Source organism: Bombus pyrosoma, linkage group LG9, assembly GCF_014825855.1.
Source record: "Bombus pyrosoma isolate SC7728 linkage group LG9, ASM1482585v1, whole genome shotgun sequence".
NCBI lineage: Eukaryota > Metazoa > Arthropoda > Insecta > Hymenoptera > Apidae > Bombus > Bombus pyrosoma.
This window is the reverse complement of record NC_057778.1, coordinates 922,484-937,920: the sequence shown is the minus strand read 5'-3', so window position 1 is coordinate 937,920 and position 15,437 is coordinate 922,484. Positions and strand designations below refer to the sequence as shown.

Sequence of the window (15,437 nt, the reverse complement as noted above, 5' to 3'; positions counted from 1 at the left end):
AAAATATCATGGCTTTTGGTTCATATTGTAATCAGCTTCGAATATTTCAACTATTCAACTGTCCTCTATTTGAGACACTTTACTATCAAAAGTAATATTTTCTTTTTAAAAAGTTGAGAATATCGTATCGTATAAAAATTCAGAAGTACAAATAGCATTTTTATACTACACATAGTGGGATGATTTCATTTCCAAGCGTTGTATATTTTGCAATTAAATCGTAGCTGGTTAAACTTCACGAAAACAGTCGTTCGTTAGTTTTAAGGAGAATGATACGAAACTATATGAACGTGAATTTGAATTTTTTTCTTGTTAATCTTTTTACAATTGTAGAAAAGAAATCATATTTATGCATTCAATACCAGCGTTGTTAGATATTTTTTCTTAATGAATAACAATTTGAAAGTACTGCCCTATGAAATAAAACTTATCTAAATGTTAAACAAAATAATTAAGATAATTATCATATATATATATATATATTATTACTATTACGTATATCTTTTCCATTTTTGAAGGAAAAGACTTCCGAAATCACGTTTATATCATTTTTCTCGTATTTCCGTTTTCATATAAAGTATACGCCCAAAGTCCGAGCAGCTATTTTCGAAACACCCTATACGCGAATCGTGCAAAACGAACTTTACTCTAAGATTCGGAGAAATTTATATTATTAACTTTGTCGATTGTGTGTGACTGTCTTTTTGCCTATGATGAACTAAAATACATATTCTACTCTTCTTCCTCCACCACTTCTCCCTCTTCTTCACTCAAAGAATTTATACACTTTTAAGAAATCGATCAGAGACACTTACAATTAGTAATGTTCCATTTTCTTTGCGAAAACTCTAGGGAAATGTACAATTACGAATGTTTAACCCATTAACTGCCAATTTCTTTTCTCTTCAAATTATCATATGTACATACATGCGTATAATTTTATAGATTCCAATCTCGATTCCAATGAATTTAATCAATATATGCGTTTGAAATATCAAATTCAAATACATTCTTCGACAAAAAAAAAAGTCCTCATTTGGGTATCGTCGAAACCGTGAAATTTACAAATTTCTGATCCCTAATTTTTATAGTCCCTAAATGAGGATTATCGCAGATAATGGGTTAATTAATAGAGTAACATTACTATTTTATTTTCATTAAAATCTGTGTATATAATATACATATAGAATATTAAGAAAGAAAAGATTTAATTTAAGATTTTAAAAGTTTATAGGATCTATGAAGAGAACAATATAGAAAGTACATGTGTTGATTAACACTGAAGGAAATGGTAAAAGCGCTATAAACTCTTAAAGTCGTGAATTCTGACCTTTCGACGTATGTGTATGTGTACGCCCTATTTTGTAATAGTTGTGTAATATTTATTCGGCCTCTCTCCGATGGTTAGTGCATTTAAAATATAACTTCCGATTTATTAAAGAACTTCCTCGGAGAAGGAATTGCTGTAGCTTTGAAACAAATGGTATCTATATGTTCCTTAGTGTAAATATAAAGTTAAGTTTTATTTTTAATTACGATCTCTAGACTTCGACTATTTATATATAACAACAGGATTTTGCGTTCCCATGCAGAATGTTAACGTAACACATTAACATACATAGGAAAAGTAATAAGCAAAATGGTTATTTAAGCCGAACAATTTCTTTTTTCAAGTATTTATGTTATTTCAGGAAAAGTATTATATATATATATAATATATAATATATATTATATATTATATATAATATATATATATATATACTTTTGTACAAGTATATTTACAACTTTTGTAAATGAATAAGAAGCGATAAGAAGTTATCTCTCTCGTCCTTCGATTTACGCGGTTAGACACTATATTGGTATTATCCTTTTATGGTATTTATTTATGTTAAAAAATTCTTGTTTGTGATCGTACTTATCGCATCATCCTGACCATTCTTTGGTTAATTTTTAATAAAAACGAAAAGGTTGATTACCTTGGATATCCTGCGCAACATATCTGAAATAAATATTTTTATACATATACACCAGTTTCTTCTCTTACATACTTTTATTTTTTGCACTAATAAATTACAAAAAGTTTACATTAATAGATTTACGCTTCTCTAAGCCATAATAGAATTATTTCTGGAATAAATTTATTGCGTATATCGAAGGAAGGAGTGTGTAATAAAATTTTATTCGTGATAGAAAAAATAATAAATTATTATGTTTTTTAATTTGTAATGGGCCTAAGTATCGTGTACATTTATGTGTTATTTATTTCGATATTTATCATATTTCTTTTTGGTACCTCGCAATATACAATACATTATTAATAAACTACATACGCACCTATTCTTCATTCAAGCAACGCGTAGAAATATTTCGAAAATTGTTCTCTCTGTTACGTACAAATGTTCTTCCTAAATTTCGCAACGATTAGTTCATCTTATACTGTAGACACTTTCTTATACGAACGTGTATATATATAGTTTTTTTAATACTTATCGTAAAGAGCCTCGTTATTCCGTGACATTGTAAGTAAACACTCTTTAGTAAAGAAAAGAAAGAACACACACACAGACACATACACATACACATACACACAAATATGAGAACGTTTTAAATGCGTATACTATCAAAGAGACAAATTTTTTCTAGGCACTTTGATCGACTTAGTCAATCACTTAAAAAAGAGGGAACGATTTAGATGTGCGCTTTTTGAACTGTAACGACCAAAGTAAATCGATTGTAAAACGTGTAACTTAGTTATGGAAACATTTGAAATATTAAAACTACTATTCAAAAGAAAGAGAAAATCTGTAAAAATTTAAATTAGTCATATTAAAATAAGAGCACTGAAGAGATCCAACTATCTAATCTCTTAAGCATTAGAGTTTACATCATTAATTTATTTTATCAGTTACTTTATATATTAAACCACATTTCGTATATCCTATATCCACAATAATCTGTAATTCTTTGTCACCTGTTTCCTCGAGATTGAATGATATTGATGAGAGCAGTCACGGCATAAGTCATTTCTAAATACGATTCAATTTACAATGAAAATTAACTTAAATTTGAATTCACGATACCCGTAAAGATTATCAAGAGTATAAAGCTTTAATTTGTCCATTTCTTATAAAAGCAACTTCCGTATCTTTGCACACATCGGTATAGTAAAACATAATATAATAAACTTGATATATTTGATTCAAATCGTTCGGAAAGCGCACAATCATATTTTAATCTTTCCTTGTTAATTAGAGAATTAAGCGTTCGTTGCACACATTCCGTAAAAATATAATCTATTTTTAAGATTTCCCTCGTCCTTAGCTAATGGAAGAAGGTTCATTGAAGGTATTTGTCATGCTGTATCTTTAATTACGTATATTCTTAAATGTTACAAAACTTCGAATTTCATAAAAAAAAGAAATAAAAGAGAGAAAAAGAATCACGAAATTTTCCAATGAATTTTGCCCATATTGAATAAAACTCGTAAATATAGATACATATACATACACTTAAGAATATTTTTTAGTTCTCATCGCGGGAAACGAACCAAATTCATGATATTCAACTTAAATAGACAAAATTTTCCTAAAATAATGGAATAAATTTCAAGAAGTTATTAAAGCGAGTCGTAATAGATAAGTCTGGTAGAAGAGAAGGCCTGATTTAGTTATTCATCTCTACATTTACTTCTTTCTTCAAGTTCGCCGGCAACTCGTTCCATACCAATTTCGGGACAGTCTCTGAAAAATATCATAAAAATTAAGAAATTTTATGAAGATTTTGTCTTTTTAAAGGTATTTAAAGTAAGAGTATTTCTGTTGGAGTTTATTGTTCAGTGATAAGGTACTACAGGTTCATATTTTGTATACTTTTTAATTTATAACACAATAAATTATTATATAAGGAATGTTAAATTATAATATAAAAAGCATTAATTAGGATTATTGTTAAATTATTAGCAAATTTGAAAGAAAAGATGCAAAAAGTGCATATGCTAAAGGAATTGGTGTGGATTAAATTAGTTATTGTATTATCGCGGATAAATTTGAAGTTTTATTAATATATTGGGTTCAAATTTTAGCTACCGTATTGCTGAAACATTAAAATAGTGAGATTCTATTTCAAGCCGTTTTACTCCTAAATATAGTTTAAGTAAAAGTCTTGTGTTAAACTGTAAATAATTAAAAAATGTATATATTTTATATGTTGTATATGAATTTCTTCATTTATAATTGATGTTTTCGATCTATTATCAGTTTCCTTCATTAATCTGTAACTCTTAATTCTTAAATGTATGACATTTATATTATATAGCAATTTTGTTATCTATGCTGAACGACATTAATAAATATGTGTATACAGGGTGACACAAAACTTGTAGGCGATATTTACAGGGATACAATGAAAGTAGTTCATACATGAAAATATCGCCAGAGAAGCTTATTTTTAATTATAAATTATTTAATTTCTGCCCTAAAAATTGCGTAATATATTTTCAATGTATCCACCGACGCTTGCAACTAAATTTCGAGAGCAAACCTAGCACCTGTACAAATAAAATCTTACCTTTACACGTATATAACAAATTGGACCAAGTAATCTTTTCCTGAGAGAAACAGTAAACACCCAATCTGCCACCTTTCAATGTCGAGTCGTAAACATTTCCTGAATCAGCTACTAGCTGTTTTCCTTGATAAAGTCGGAACCTAATTAGACCGATTTTAGGTCTATGTAACAGATGCCATCTATATGGTGTCCTTTCTTTCCACCCGATTTTCTTTGGGTCATGCCAAAGAATCTTCACCTGGTTGGGTACATCTTCATTATGCCAAAGGCTGTTTCTAAGAAATTCTCCGGGACCTGTATTTGAGTTGACGAGTTTCAAAAAAACTCCGGGTTCTCCTACTGCTCTGAACGGATTCGGCATCCAATATGGTTGCTGGCCTTTCTTCCAGCACACGACGTAGAATCTACGGTTGTCCTGGTAAGAAAAAACAAAACCAACGTAGTCGTCGTCTCCGTCGTCGTCGATGAAGAACGTGCCCTCGAAATCTACGCCGCTGAATATATCCGGACCTGTTGCAGATGAAGATTTAAAGTCAAGGAAATAAACAGATTACAGAATTTCAATTTTTTCCTTTAGTACGATTAGTAAATTAAATGATATTAGTCTGCTAAATTCTGTTTCAAAGAAACGAGATTTTATATCCGTCAACCTGATATTCATTACACAGTGACTGCACGAAGTATTTATAAATACTAAATACATATTTTTTCTTCTAATGAGACGTTTTTTATGAGGTTTTATATTTCACTTTTATAATATCAAATTTAATATACTTGAATCTAATTAATTAATATTATGTAAATGCTACAGTAAATGCCACTGTGTACAAATACCTTTTGCAGCTACTATATAAATAAATAAATTGATTAACAGATATAAATTAATACAAATTACTACATTACCAATAGCAAGCCCGGGATCACTATTATAAAGCTGCTGAATTTCAGCCCCTTCGTGGTGTATTACCCAAACAGGATCTATTTGAGCAGTACCAATAGGATCTAAAGCAACCGTAGTATATTTTCTGAAATCTGTTGCCCAAATCAAACTATTGTTAGGACAATTGTCTAATAAATTCTTCACAGTGTCGTTATCATTGTCGTTCCAGCAAGCATCACCAATATTCTCATCTAAATATGTAGAATATTTTTAAAAATTTTTATATGATAATCTTTACGGTTTGATGATTCTTTACTTACGATGCGTGCGACGTTGATCCGGATTGTAAACGTAAGGACAATTGTCAATCGAATTGGGCACACCATCATTATCCATATCATCATCGCATTCATCTCCTATACCATCGTGGTCAATATCATTTTGTCCCGAATTCATGACATCAGGACAATTGTCTCTATCATCTTGCACACCATCTCTATCTTTATCGTTGTCGTTGTCACAAGCATCACCTACCCCATCTTCATCGTGGTCCAATTGGTCCTCATTGTATACATCAGGACAATTGTCGCAGGCGTCGCCAATACCATCCATATCGCGGTCATTTTGATCTGGATTCTTCGTTTTTGGACAATTGTCGTTCTCATTCAAGATAGCTATGAGATTATAAATGTTATTGATCATAAAAGATATTCTATTAAAAATGTCTTAAAAAGTATTTAATATAAAACATTTGTAGATAGCTGCCTAGCGATATATAACAAATTTGAAGGAAACATTCGCCAACGGCCTAGGTAGCTTAATTGGGAAAGCACCCGTTTCGGTAAGCAGGAAGATCCGGGTTCGAATCCCGGTCCAGTAGTTAGAGTAAACCTGATTGGATGAACATTTTTCTCTCTAAAATCTCAGAAAAGTATAAGCCCCTGGTAGTGTTAAATAAATAATCAGCAATGATTATTTATTTTAATTGATCGATATTTATTGTATAGATGATTTTATATGGTAATTATCGATAGCTATTAATCATGCATTGAGGATAATCAAGGGTCGCCACAAATTGCTCAGGCTGTGGCGCCGCCTTGTAAGAGATGTGGACAACAATATACTTATACATGAGTATAAGAATTTGAGAGAAAAAGATTCGCCGATAGAGACACTCTCTGGGTAGCTTAATTGGAAAAGCACCCGTCCGGCAAACAAATTTGGGTACGAATCCCGCTTCAGTAAACCTGATTGGCCGAATATTTTTCTCCCTACATATCCAATTTTTCTTTTTTTAAACTTTGAAAAAAGCTTTAAAAAATATTTCGTCGATTTTACCACGTAAATATTTCAGAAGACATTCTATTTTATACAAAAACATCCTTAGAAATGGAGAATACTTTTACCAATATCGATTGGGTATTTTGAAATTAATCTATAGATTAATTAAATTTATCTAAATTTATAATTTTGTCTACCATCTATTACTGAACCTAAAATAAATTTCTCTTTAAAATCTCACCATCGTTATCAACGTCGTCGTCACAGGCGTCACCGATGCCATCATCGTCAGTGTCGTCCTGCTTTAGATTTTTTACTAGAGGACAATTATCACAGGCATCACCGATAGAATCATGATCACTGTCTTCCTGGCTAGGGTTTGGAACTAAAGGACAGTTGTCCGAAGGATTCAAGATGCCATCGTTATCAGCGTCTGGATCACAGGCATCACCCAAACCATCTCTATCCGCATCCTCTTGTCCAGCATTTGGTATAAATGGACAATTGTCCATACGACAACGTAAATCATGACAACGGAGATTTCTATCAGGAATTCCATCGCTGTCTCTGTCCGACCCACACATCAGTCCATCCCCTGCCCATCCAACGCGACACTAGAAATTGTATCTTTTGATGTAAATTGTGAATTTGATATATAATTTGATTGTTTTGTCTAGAATACATACATATATATATATATATATATATATGTATATATATATGTATATGTATATATATATATATGGACTTAAAAGAGTAGTTGTGTTGGATTTGTTTTCTTACTCTGCATGTGTATTCATTGGTGTTGGTACAAATACAATCGGCGTTTACATCGCCAAATGTTTGGTTTCCCACGTAACCTGTTCTACAAGTACCACATCTATACGAGCCCTGAAGTGTTAATAAGAATTGTCAAGTTGGAAATACAGTTAAAAATATAATAAAGAAGCAACTTCAATTGTATTTATTGAATTTATTCGAATTACGAATTTTTGCAAAAACTACCTCCGTATTAATGCATGTCACATATGGATCGCATCCTCCATTGTTACTTTCGCATTCATTTATATCTTGGCAAATTTGCTTGCGAACCATTGCGATTTCCAAACCGACTCCTTCGACTATAGGTCCAGCAAATCCTAATGGACAAGATTCGCATTTGAATCCTGGCTGAAGATTGATACATCGTACTCCTGGATGACAAGGTTGAGCTAGCTCACATTCATTTATATCAACACACGTAGATCCATTACCCATGAACCCGTTTGGACAAGAACCGCATCTAAAAATCATTATAGTTCAGTCAAAAACCTTGGAATAGTCCTTCTCAATTTTTTTTATAATAGATAATAGATAATTGTAATTTACACTTAACACTTTAAGTTCAATTAAATTACAATTAATTCCATTTAAATTATAGAAATTTATGGATTGACTTGACATTTTCATTTCATTACTTGAAATACGGCGGATGAAGAATTGGATCACATTTCACATCCGGGTAGCAAGGATGAGGCTCACAACCACCCCTAAATCGTTCGCAGCGTTTACCATCACCTACGTAACCGTTGGGACAATTTCCACACCTGAAAAATTGTTATTCAATTCATTACAGCTCATATCCTTTCCGATATCCTATATACGCTGTCTAAATTTGTCTCCCTAAGTAACATAAGGATCAAGGATGGGTACACCTACATATTGTACTTCGAAAAGTGAAATTTCTGCGTACGGTCGTAATTCAATCGCCGGGAACTGTATTGTAATTAATTAAATGATTCTACTCGTACCTGTATCCATCCGCGCGGTCGTAGCAACGGACCCCGTAAAAGCAAGGGTTGTGCGCGCAACTAATTTTCACGCAACGATATCCATCACCGGTGTATTGCGGCGGGCACGCTCCGCACTGTGGCCCGCGTGGTGTGTTAATGCAGTCGGCGCCCGGAAAGCAGGGCGATTTGTAATCGCAACTAGGAGGAGGAGCCGCCGTGGTCATCGGTGAAACTGTGGAATTACCAGGATCAGGAACTTGTCAGGATATCGCTATTCCAAGAAGAAACCTCGACCATATTGCGACTCAACAGATTTCCGCCTGTGCTTGGAATCCACTTTAATGTTACAATTACTAATGGTTAATCTACATTTATCTCTACTAAACTAGTTAGTCACAGATTTTTGAAAATATCTATAATCCAAGGCAAAATAGCTCTTTTTGTTCTTTTTTTCCATAGAGGAAAAATATACCTTCTATGGAATATTCTTCGTACATATATCCAATTAATATCTTTTAGTATTTCGTATATATATTATAAATGCCAGAAATATTTTAGAATATCATTTCATGTTCTATTTGTAGTTTCGATTTAAGCATCATATTATTATGCATTTGAGCAATTTTTTTGAAAAGTTTTGTGAAAAATTGTTCGTAAATTAGTTATTTTGTTTTTGACAACTTTGATTTAGTTTCTGTATTAGTTTCTGATGTCTTCGCGACAATTTAATAGTTTCATACAGTATTTTCTATTCCTGCAATTTCTTCTCAGGTTATAATCACGTTGCCAATATCATTTTCCTCAATTCCGATATTAGTCGTTTCGGTTAAGACGTCGCTTTTCGATCTAATCCCGTTGCTTTCCGATCATACGAACTAATCTAGTGATTCGAGGAACTTTATTCCTAATCATTCTCTTAAAAAAGTAAGAATACGAGTCACAACATTATTCCATTTTGCCAGAAATGTACATTTATTGCAATGTAAGGCCGTATTATACATTTATTTAGATGCTCTTTCGTTGTTTATAATATTAACAACTATTTGCGCACTTGTAAAAATCGTTATTAAAAAAATTATCTCGAAAGATGGGAAAGGATTGAGAAAAATTAAATTAAAAAATATTATCGAAGAACAAATAGAAAATTAAAAGCAGTTAACAATAAAGATATCTTTCGTGTATGTAATTCTTTCAATACCCACCAGGAGGTACACGACATGCTGCGCAATTTTCAATTAATTGTCGAAGATGTCGCGTTTCCAGTTTCTGAAAGGAAAACCATATTAATCAAGAACTGTTCATTAAATATTCTTGAATAATTATGAGCGACGTTATTACTCACGTTTAATTCTATTTCTCTCCAGACCTTCCTAGTAGCTTCAATCAGCTCGTTTAATGTCCTCACGATTTGAAAATCCATTAAACAAACTGCAAAATCACATTTTCTTAAGATTTTGAAATCATTAGAAATAAAAAATAATGCGGTGTTAGATAACATGCTATCTACATATTTTATTTCCTAAACTTCCATTATGATAGTTAATATCTTAAACAATTAGAACAGTTAAGATATTAAAATTTATTAATAAACTGCAGCTTTTTTGTGCAAATTCGTATTTTCCAGAATACAATTAAGGAAAGAGAACCCAGATAGAAAATTGTTTTAATTACCAAATATTATAGGAAGCACTATACTATGGTTATTTTAAACATTTTTTCGTGTTATCTGAGTATTATGTACAATTTTACACTTACATTTTCAAATTTCCAACAAGTGCATAAAGATCCGCAGTCTATTTATTAACTCATTTTTCGCATGATTCACTTCAATTACAGCTTACCCTTTTCGTTCAGACTCTGAATTCCTATGTCCCCTCTTCGCGGAAATCTCTTATGATACAAGTTGGACTGACTCAATGGATCCAATTCATCAAAATTATTCCATTCCATGGGATTCTCGTAAAAAGGTTCGTCAAAGTATTCAGATCGTGTTTTCAGACGCAAACGTTTCACATGACTCGAAACATCTTCTTGATTAGTTTCAACCTCACTTATAGAATGATATTTCTCAGGATGTTTAGCAGGATGATAATCGTGTTTCGATTGAGATGATTGTTTAAAATCTGAATCGCCGGAATCTTCAGATGAACTTGTATCTTCGGACATATCTGAAGTTTCAGTTGTGGAATTTTCATTGTTTCCTAATTTTCTACGAGATGGATTAATCTTGAGTGAAAATTCGTCGGAATTATTATCAAAATTGTCGTTGGTTGGTGTAGGAATTGATTCGTCAGACTCAACAGACTCTTTGTACTCATCCGATAACGTGCCTAGACCGGCCAGATAATTGGGACAATTTTCTTGTTTCAGAGCGTCGCTGACGGATAATAAGGGATACACCTTTACGTGACTCCTCCTTTCTCTAAACTAAAGACACAACTTTTCTAAGTTAAATTCTTTAGATTGAAAGTTCTATAATTGTTAAAAATAATAAATATACAGCAATAAAATAACATTTTTCACAGTACAACTAGTTGAGTTTTGGAATTCTTTTTCTATTGATATAATACTGCATGTATGTATATTATAGATGTTTTACATTTAGATTAAAATATCTGAATATATCAAATCTTTTAGTTATATATATTGAGATAGGAACATTAGCTATCATCATTATATAGGAAAATGACACTCAGTTTAATGCGTTTCTCAGTTATAATACAAAGAGTAACAACGAAGTATTACAAGTAGTAAATAGTGCTACTTCCTTTACAAGATTATTTCTAAACAACGCAACGTCATTTAAAAGAAGAAAAACTAAGACGATTTGTATATTAACCAGCTTTTTCATGAATATTTAAATAACGAAAAGACAAGAGCGAGAAGAAAAGAAGGCTCATTTTCTCTCTCTTTTTAGCTCATAAATTACGATCATCGTGGTTCTTTTTGTATGCATATCTCGAGCGCAAGAAAGCAGACCGTGAATATTCAATAATGATGAAGTCTAAGCGAATCGAAATCAATTCACTATGCTTAAATGTGTTACGCGAGTTAACAGCTAGACGTAATAAATGCGAGCAGCCTTGGACTGACTCGCCATATTTGGAATAGCATCATCCTACGATGTCTAACGTCACCGGTTCTCCAGTAACAACCGTGAAATTCTTCAATGATAGATGAAAGAACGCGTGTTTTGGTTGTTTGTCCTTTGACAAAACAGAAACAAAAAAAGAAATTGTAAAGAAGAAGAAAAGAACAATTACTTTGACCCAATTGAATTTGTTCACTCCACACCATTATAGATGTCCGTACGTCACGGGATAAGAGAAGAATAAAGTAATTATTAAAACATCCGAAGAAGTAATTAACATGAAGTGTTTAATATTTAGCTTAATATTAGTATTTTTTCTAATATTGTTACTAATATTCGTAACTCAAGTATTTAGGCTTAGAAGACTTCAAACGTCTATTATTTTTAATTCTTTGATAATAAAGACTCACCACTTCTATAAGAGAATCATCTTCATTTTCTGCTACCTTACGGAAGCTTTCCTTCAAATGTAACATGCCTTGATAAATGCAATCAACGTAAATGTCTATTTCGGGGTCAGGTTTATTCTGATGCACGAAGACGATTATTTTCTTCCATGGAGCATTCACGTTCTGAATTTCCAAGCGCTCTGTAGTTCGATGACCATTTCGGTTAGTCTTCTCGTAGATGACTAAAATAGAGTTAAAATGAATTAGTAAGAAATATATAATAATATTTTTTATTTATAAGAATCAAATAATTTGTATTTGGAATATTCTTCTTACTTCGATTAGTTTGCCTGTCAAACTTAAATATCATTTTTGTCTTCGATTTCTCGTATTTTACAGCTAGAAGAATATCAATCGCTGCTTCTGATTGTTTCTTTTTTGACTTGGCATTCAAAGCAACAATCACAAAATCATTGTAGTCCCATGTTTCCCGAAGACTTGTCGTCAACCCTGTAAGCATTTGTAACAAGGAAAAATATTAATTAATTTCATTTTGAGAAACTCTGACTTATTATCATTTCAGGGATGTCATCGTGCTTTTATCACCTTCAATGCTCAGAGAAAAGGTTTCATGCAGAGCTTCACGAATTTCCGAGAGCCCACATAAGATCGTATCGAATTTTAATATTGTTTATTAGTAGACTGCGAATTTTTTCGAACTTATTTTAAAAATAGAAAGATATACAACAATGCATATTATATGAAAAAAAAACATATGAAATGTTCAAAGTACATACCGGTTAGGTATAATATTCAGAGGATGAAATAAATCTTTACCTCTTTAATTGTGCTTATAAAGATATGAATTTACATAAATATCCGCAGCCTAATTATAAAATATTTCTTTTGTCTATTGTTTATCCCAAAATAGTAGCAAAAATGTCGTTAGTAAATTTGTGTAAAAAAGAGTTGTTTTCCTAAAGACAGATGAATTACTTCCACAATTGGCGAGCATGAAAATAGTCATTTCAAGTTGAACTGTTGTAAAAACCATTTATCGTTCCTTGCGTGCCGTTACCGGGTTTCTTGTCAAGTTGTATGGGGACTGGTTTGCAACACCGTAAACACCTTATGGGAACGTTCTACCTCTACTGTTTTACTATGACACAGTTTACTTTGCTTCCAAGACTATAGAAGGAAAATAATAGTTTTAAAAAACGTAAAAAAAGATAGAGAAAAATTAATTAGAATTGATAATCAAGAATCTAGGTTGTAGATATATGATTCAAGATCTATATTCTAATTAGCTTTTTAACTCGCAGTTTATTTTACTTTTAGCATTATAAGATAGGAAACATTAATCCATATTTGAAATCTTCTAGATTCTGTATTATACTTGTAGATATCCAAAGATTTTTATACTATAATTGTACTATTTAACAAGTTTAGTTGTGACCAAAAAATTATTTTTATCCATACTTTTGTCAAGCTTGATATTAAATATTTGGAAACATTAGATTTATCTGTCATCCAAAATTCTTAATACTTAAAAATCACAAAATTTTCCAATCTTCATATATCCTCAAAATGTTATTATATTTATAGAATTAAGCAACTAGAATCAAAAATTTTTGGAATTAAAGTCTTGTATTTTTAATTTATAAGCTGAAAGCTATTAAACTATATTGAACTCAAGAATCTGGATCTGCTTTTTAATTACGAAAGCCACATTCATAGAGTTGATAGATCTTCTATGTCATTGCCATTGATCTTCCACTTTTATTTTTAAATTGTTTACGTAATTAATTAACGAAAAACATGAAAATAATCGTTTCATCTTACCCTTATCCAATTTCACGTTACAATCAGCGACGTAAACAACGAATAGTATCGCGAAGATCAACGACGCGATAATATGCATTTTAAATCACTATCTTCCGAACTTAATCGATTATTTTTCCACGAGATCGATTAGCCAATTTTATTATTTCTTTTGCGTTGTATTTACTGTTTATTCCTACTGCGAATTGATTAAGGTTAAGACGTACTGATTTAGAGTAAATAAATCGTGATGAATAAAATCGCGGGACGTTGGCAGGACGTTCATCGACTGAGACATGGAAAAGCCTACCGACGACTTTATAACTCACCCACGGAAATTTCCGAGTACAGAGTCGTTGTCCGTGGCATATAGAACGAAAGGAATTGATACATCTACGAATAATTACTTTATAAACACCTCTTCTTTCCTTATCCATAACCACGCCCAATATTTAATCTAATGGTTCTGGTTAAAAGTCATTTAATATCTTCATTATCCCTAAAACATAAAAAGGACCATTAAATAAAATATTTATAGAACTATGTACACTAAATTAATAATTACTAGAATGATATTTCGAAATTCAAAACTAATAAATTACTATATAATTATTAAATATTGCAATTTAATATTTCATGACGTAAAATGTATTGTACTAAGAGCTTTTACGGCAATTAGAATAATCCTTATATTTTCTTTTAATTGAAGCATAATGTGTGACTTAATTTATTCTCATAAGTTGCTCTGCGTTTTTTAAATATAGGTATACTATACTATAAATTATACCGAAAAATGTTTAAGATAAAAGTTGAATAGCTTCAACGGGAGCATATTTTAATGCTAGGTTAATTTCTCTATAGGTAGGCGTATAAAGGTCTTGTGAAGATCACCCTTGCTTTTTTAACTGGAATTATATATTTTTTAATACATTAATCGATGCAACTTGAGATTTTCTATAAAAACTTATTAATCTACTTATGTCGGAAAACTATTAGTTTAGTAGATATTCTTTAGTAGATACGTTCATTTTGTAAAACTTATTGTATGAAACATAAGGAAAATAAATACAAAACTAATGCCTTGCGTCTTTCATTTAATTAAATCAGCTGATTTATTTACGTTCCAAATGCTCAGTAGCTTCTAGTAACTTAAGACTTTTTTTAATTGAAAGAATGTTCATTGAGAATTGTTATATCCAGTAGTCTTTTCTCTCGTCCGGAGGCTTGAACAAATGTTGATGTACTTATTAGGCTCTGTATTAATTGAGAAGCTTGGAGGTTTTGAGAAAATTGCAACTAGGCAAAATCACGAAGAAAATAATGAAGGTCGATTTTTACAACTTTTTTATCTGAGCCTGTAATAAAAATTTAAACAATACGTTTTGTAGATTTATGTCAGTTATAATATGTACGTGCTGAAAATTTGATCGATGAAATTTTTATGAACCTGTAATGAAAATTTAAACAATACATTTTGTAGATTTATGCCAGTTATATATGTACGTATTGGACATTTTGTCGATGCAATTTTTATGAGCCTGTAATGAAAATTTGGACAATGCAAAAATTTCATCGATCAAATTGTCAGCATGTATATATTATAACTGATATAAATCTACAAAACGAATTGTTTAAAT

The 15,437-nt window shown here is 31.3% G+C and overlaps 1 protein-coding gene across 3 annotated transcripts; it reads right to left on the bottom strand.

The window, feature by feature from the left end:
- Positions 1-2,160: 2,160 nt before the first annotated feature.
- Positions 2,161-14,257, bottom strand: LOC122570732 (cartilage oligomeric matrix protein). 3 transcript variants are annotated; one of them, XM_043733505.1, is made up of 15 exons: positions 14,130-14,257; positions 12,316-12,489; positions 12,001-12,221; positions 10,341-10,926; positions 9,842-9,927; positions 9,702-9,765; positions 8,518-8,731; positions 8,185-8,313; positions 7,733-8,009; positions 7,511-7,618; positions 6,969-7,341; positions 5,767-6,120; positions 5,470-5,697; positions 4,567-5,076; positions 2,161-3,740 (listed from the first exon to the last, which is right to left on the bottom strand). In XM_043733505.1, exons 1-15 carry the CDS (start codon positions 14,191-14,193, stop codon positions 3,664-3,666), a joined length of 3,465 nt encoding a protein of 1,154 aa, XP_043589440.1. In that variant the 5' UTR covers positions 14,194-14,257; the 3' UTR covers positions 2,161-3,663. The 3 variants fall into 3 exon arrangements, with proteins under 3 accessions (XP_043589440.1, XP_043589439.1, XP_043589441.1); XM_043733504.1 differs by lacking the exon at positions 14,130-14,257 and adding an exon at positions 13,822-14,103; XM_043733506.1 differs by lacking the exon at positions 14,130-14,257 and adding an exon at positions 12,976-13,116.
- Positions 14,258-15,437: the final 1,180 nt, after the last annotated feature.

Coding starts and splice junctions, on each gene's coding strand:
- LOC122570732 (XM_043733504.1), bottom strand. CDS start 13,900: ATGCATATTATCGCGTCGTTGATCTTCGCGATACTATTCGTTGTTTAC. Junction 6,121..6,968: donor CGACGACGTTGATAACGATG/GTGAGATTTTAA, acceptor ATAATCTCATAG/CTATCTTGAATGAGAACGAC. Junction 5,698..5,766: donor GGATCAACGTCGCACGCATC/GTAAGTAAAGAA, acceptor CTACATATTTAG/ATGAGAATATTGGTGATGCT.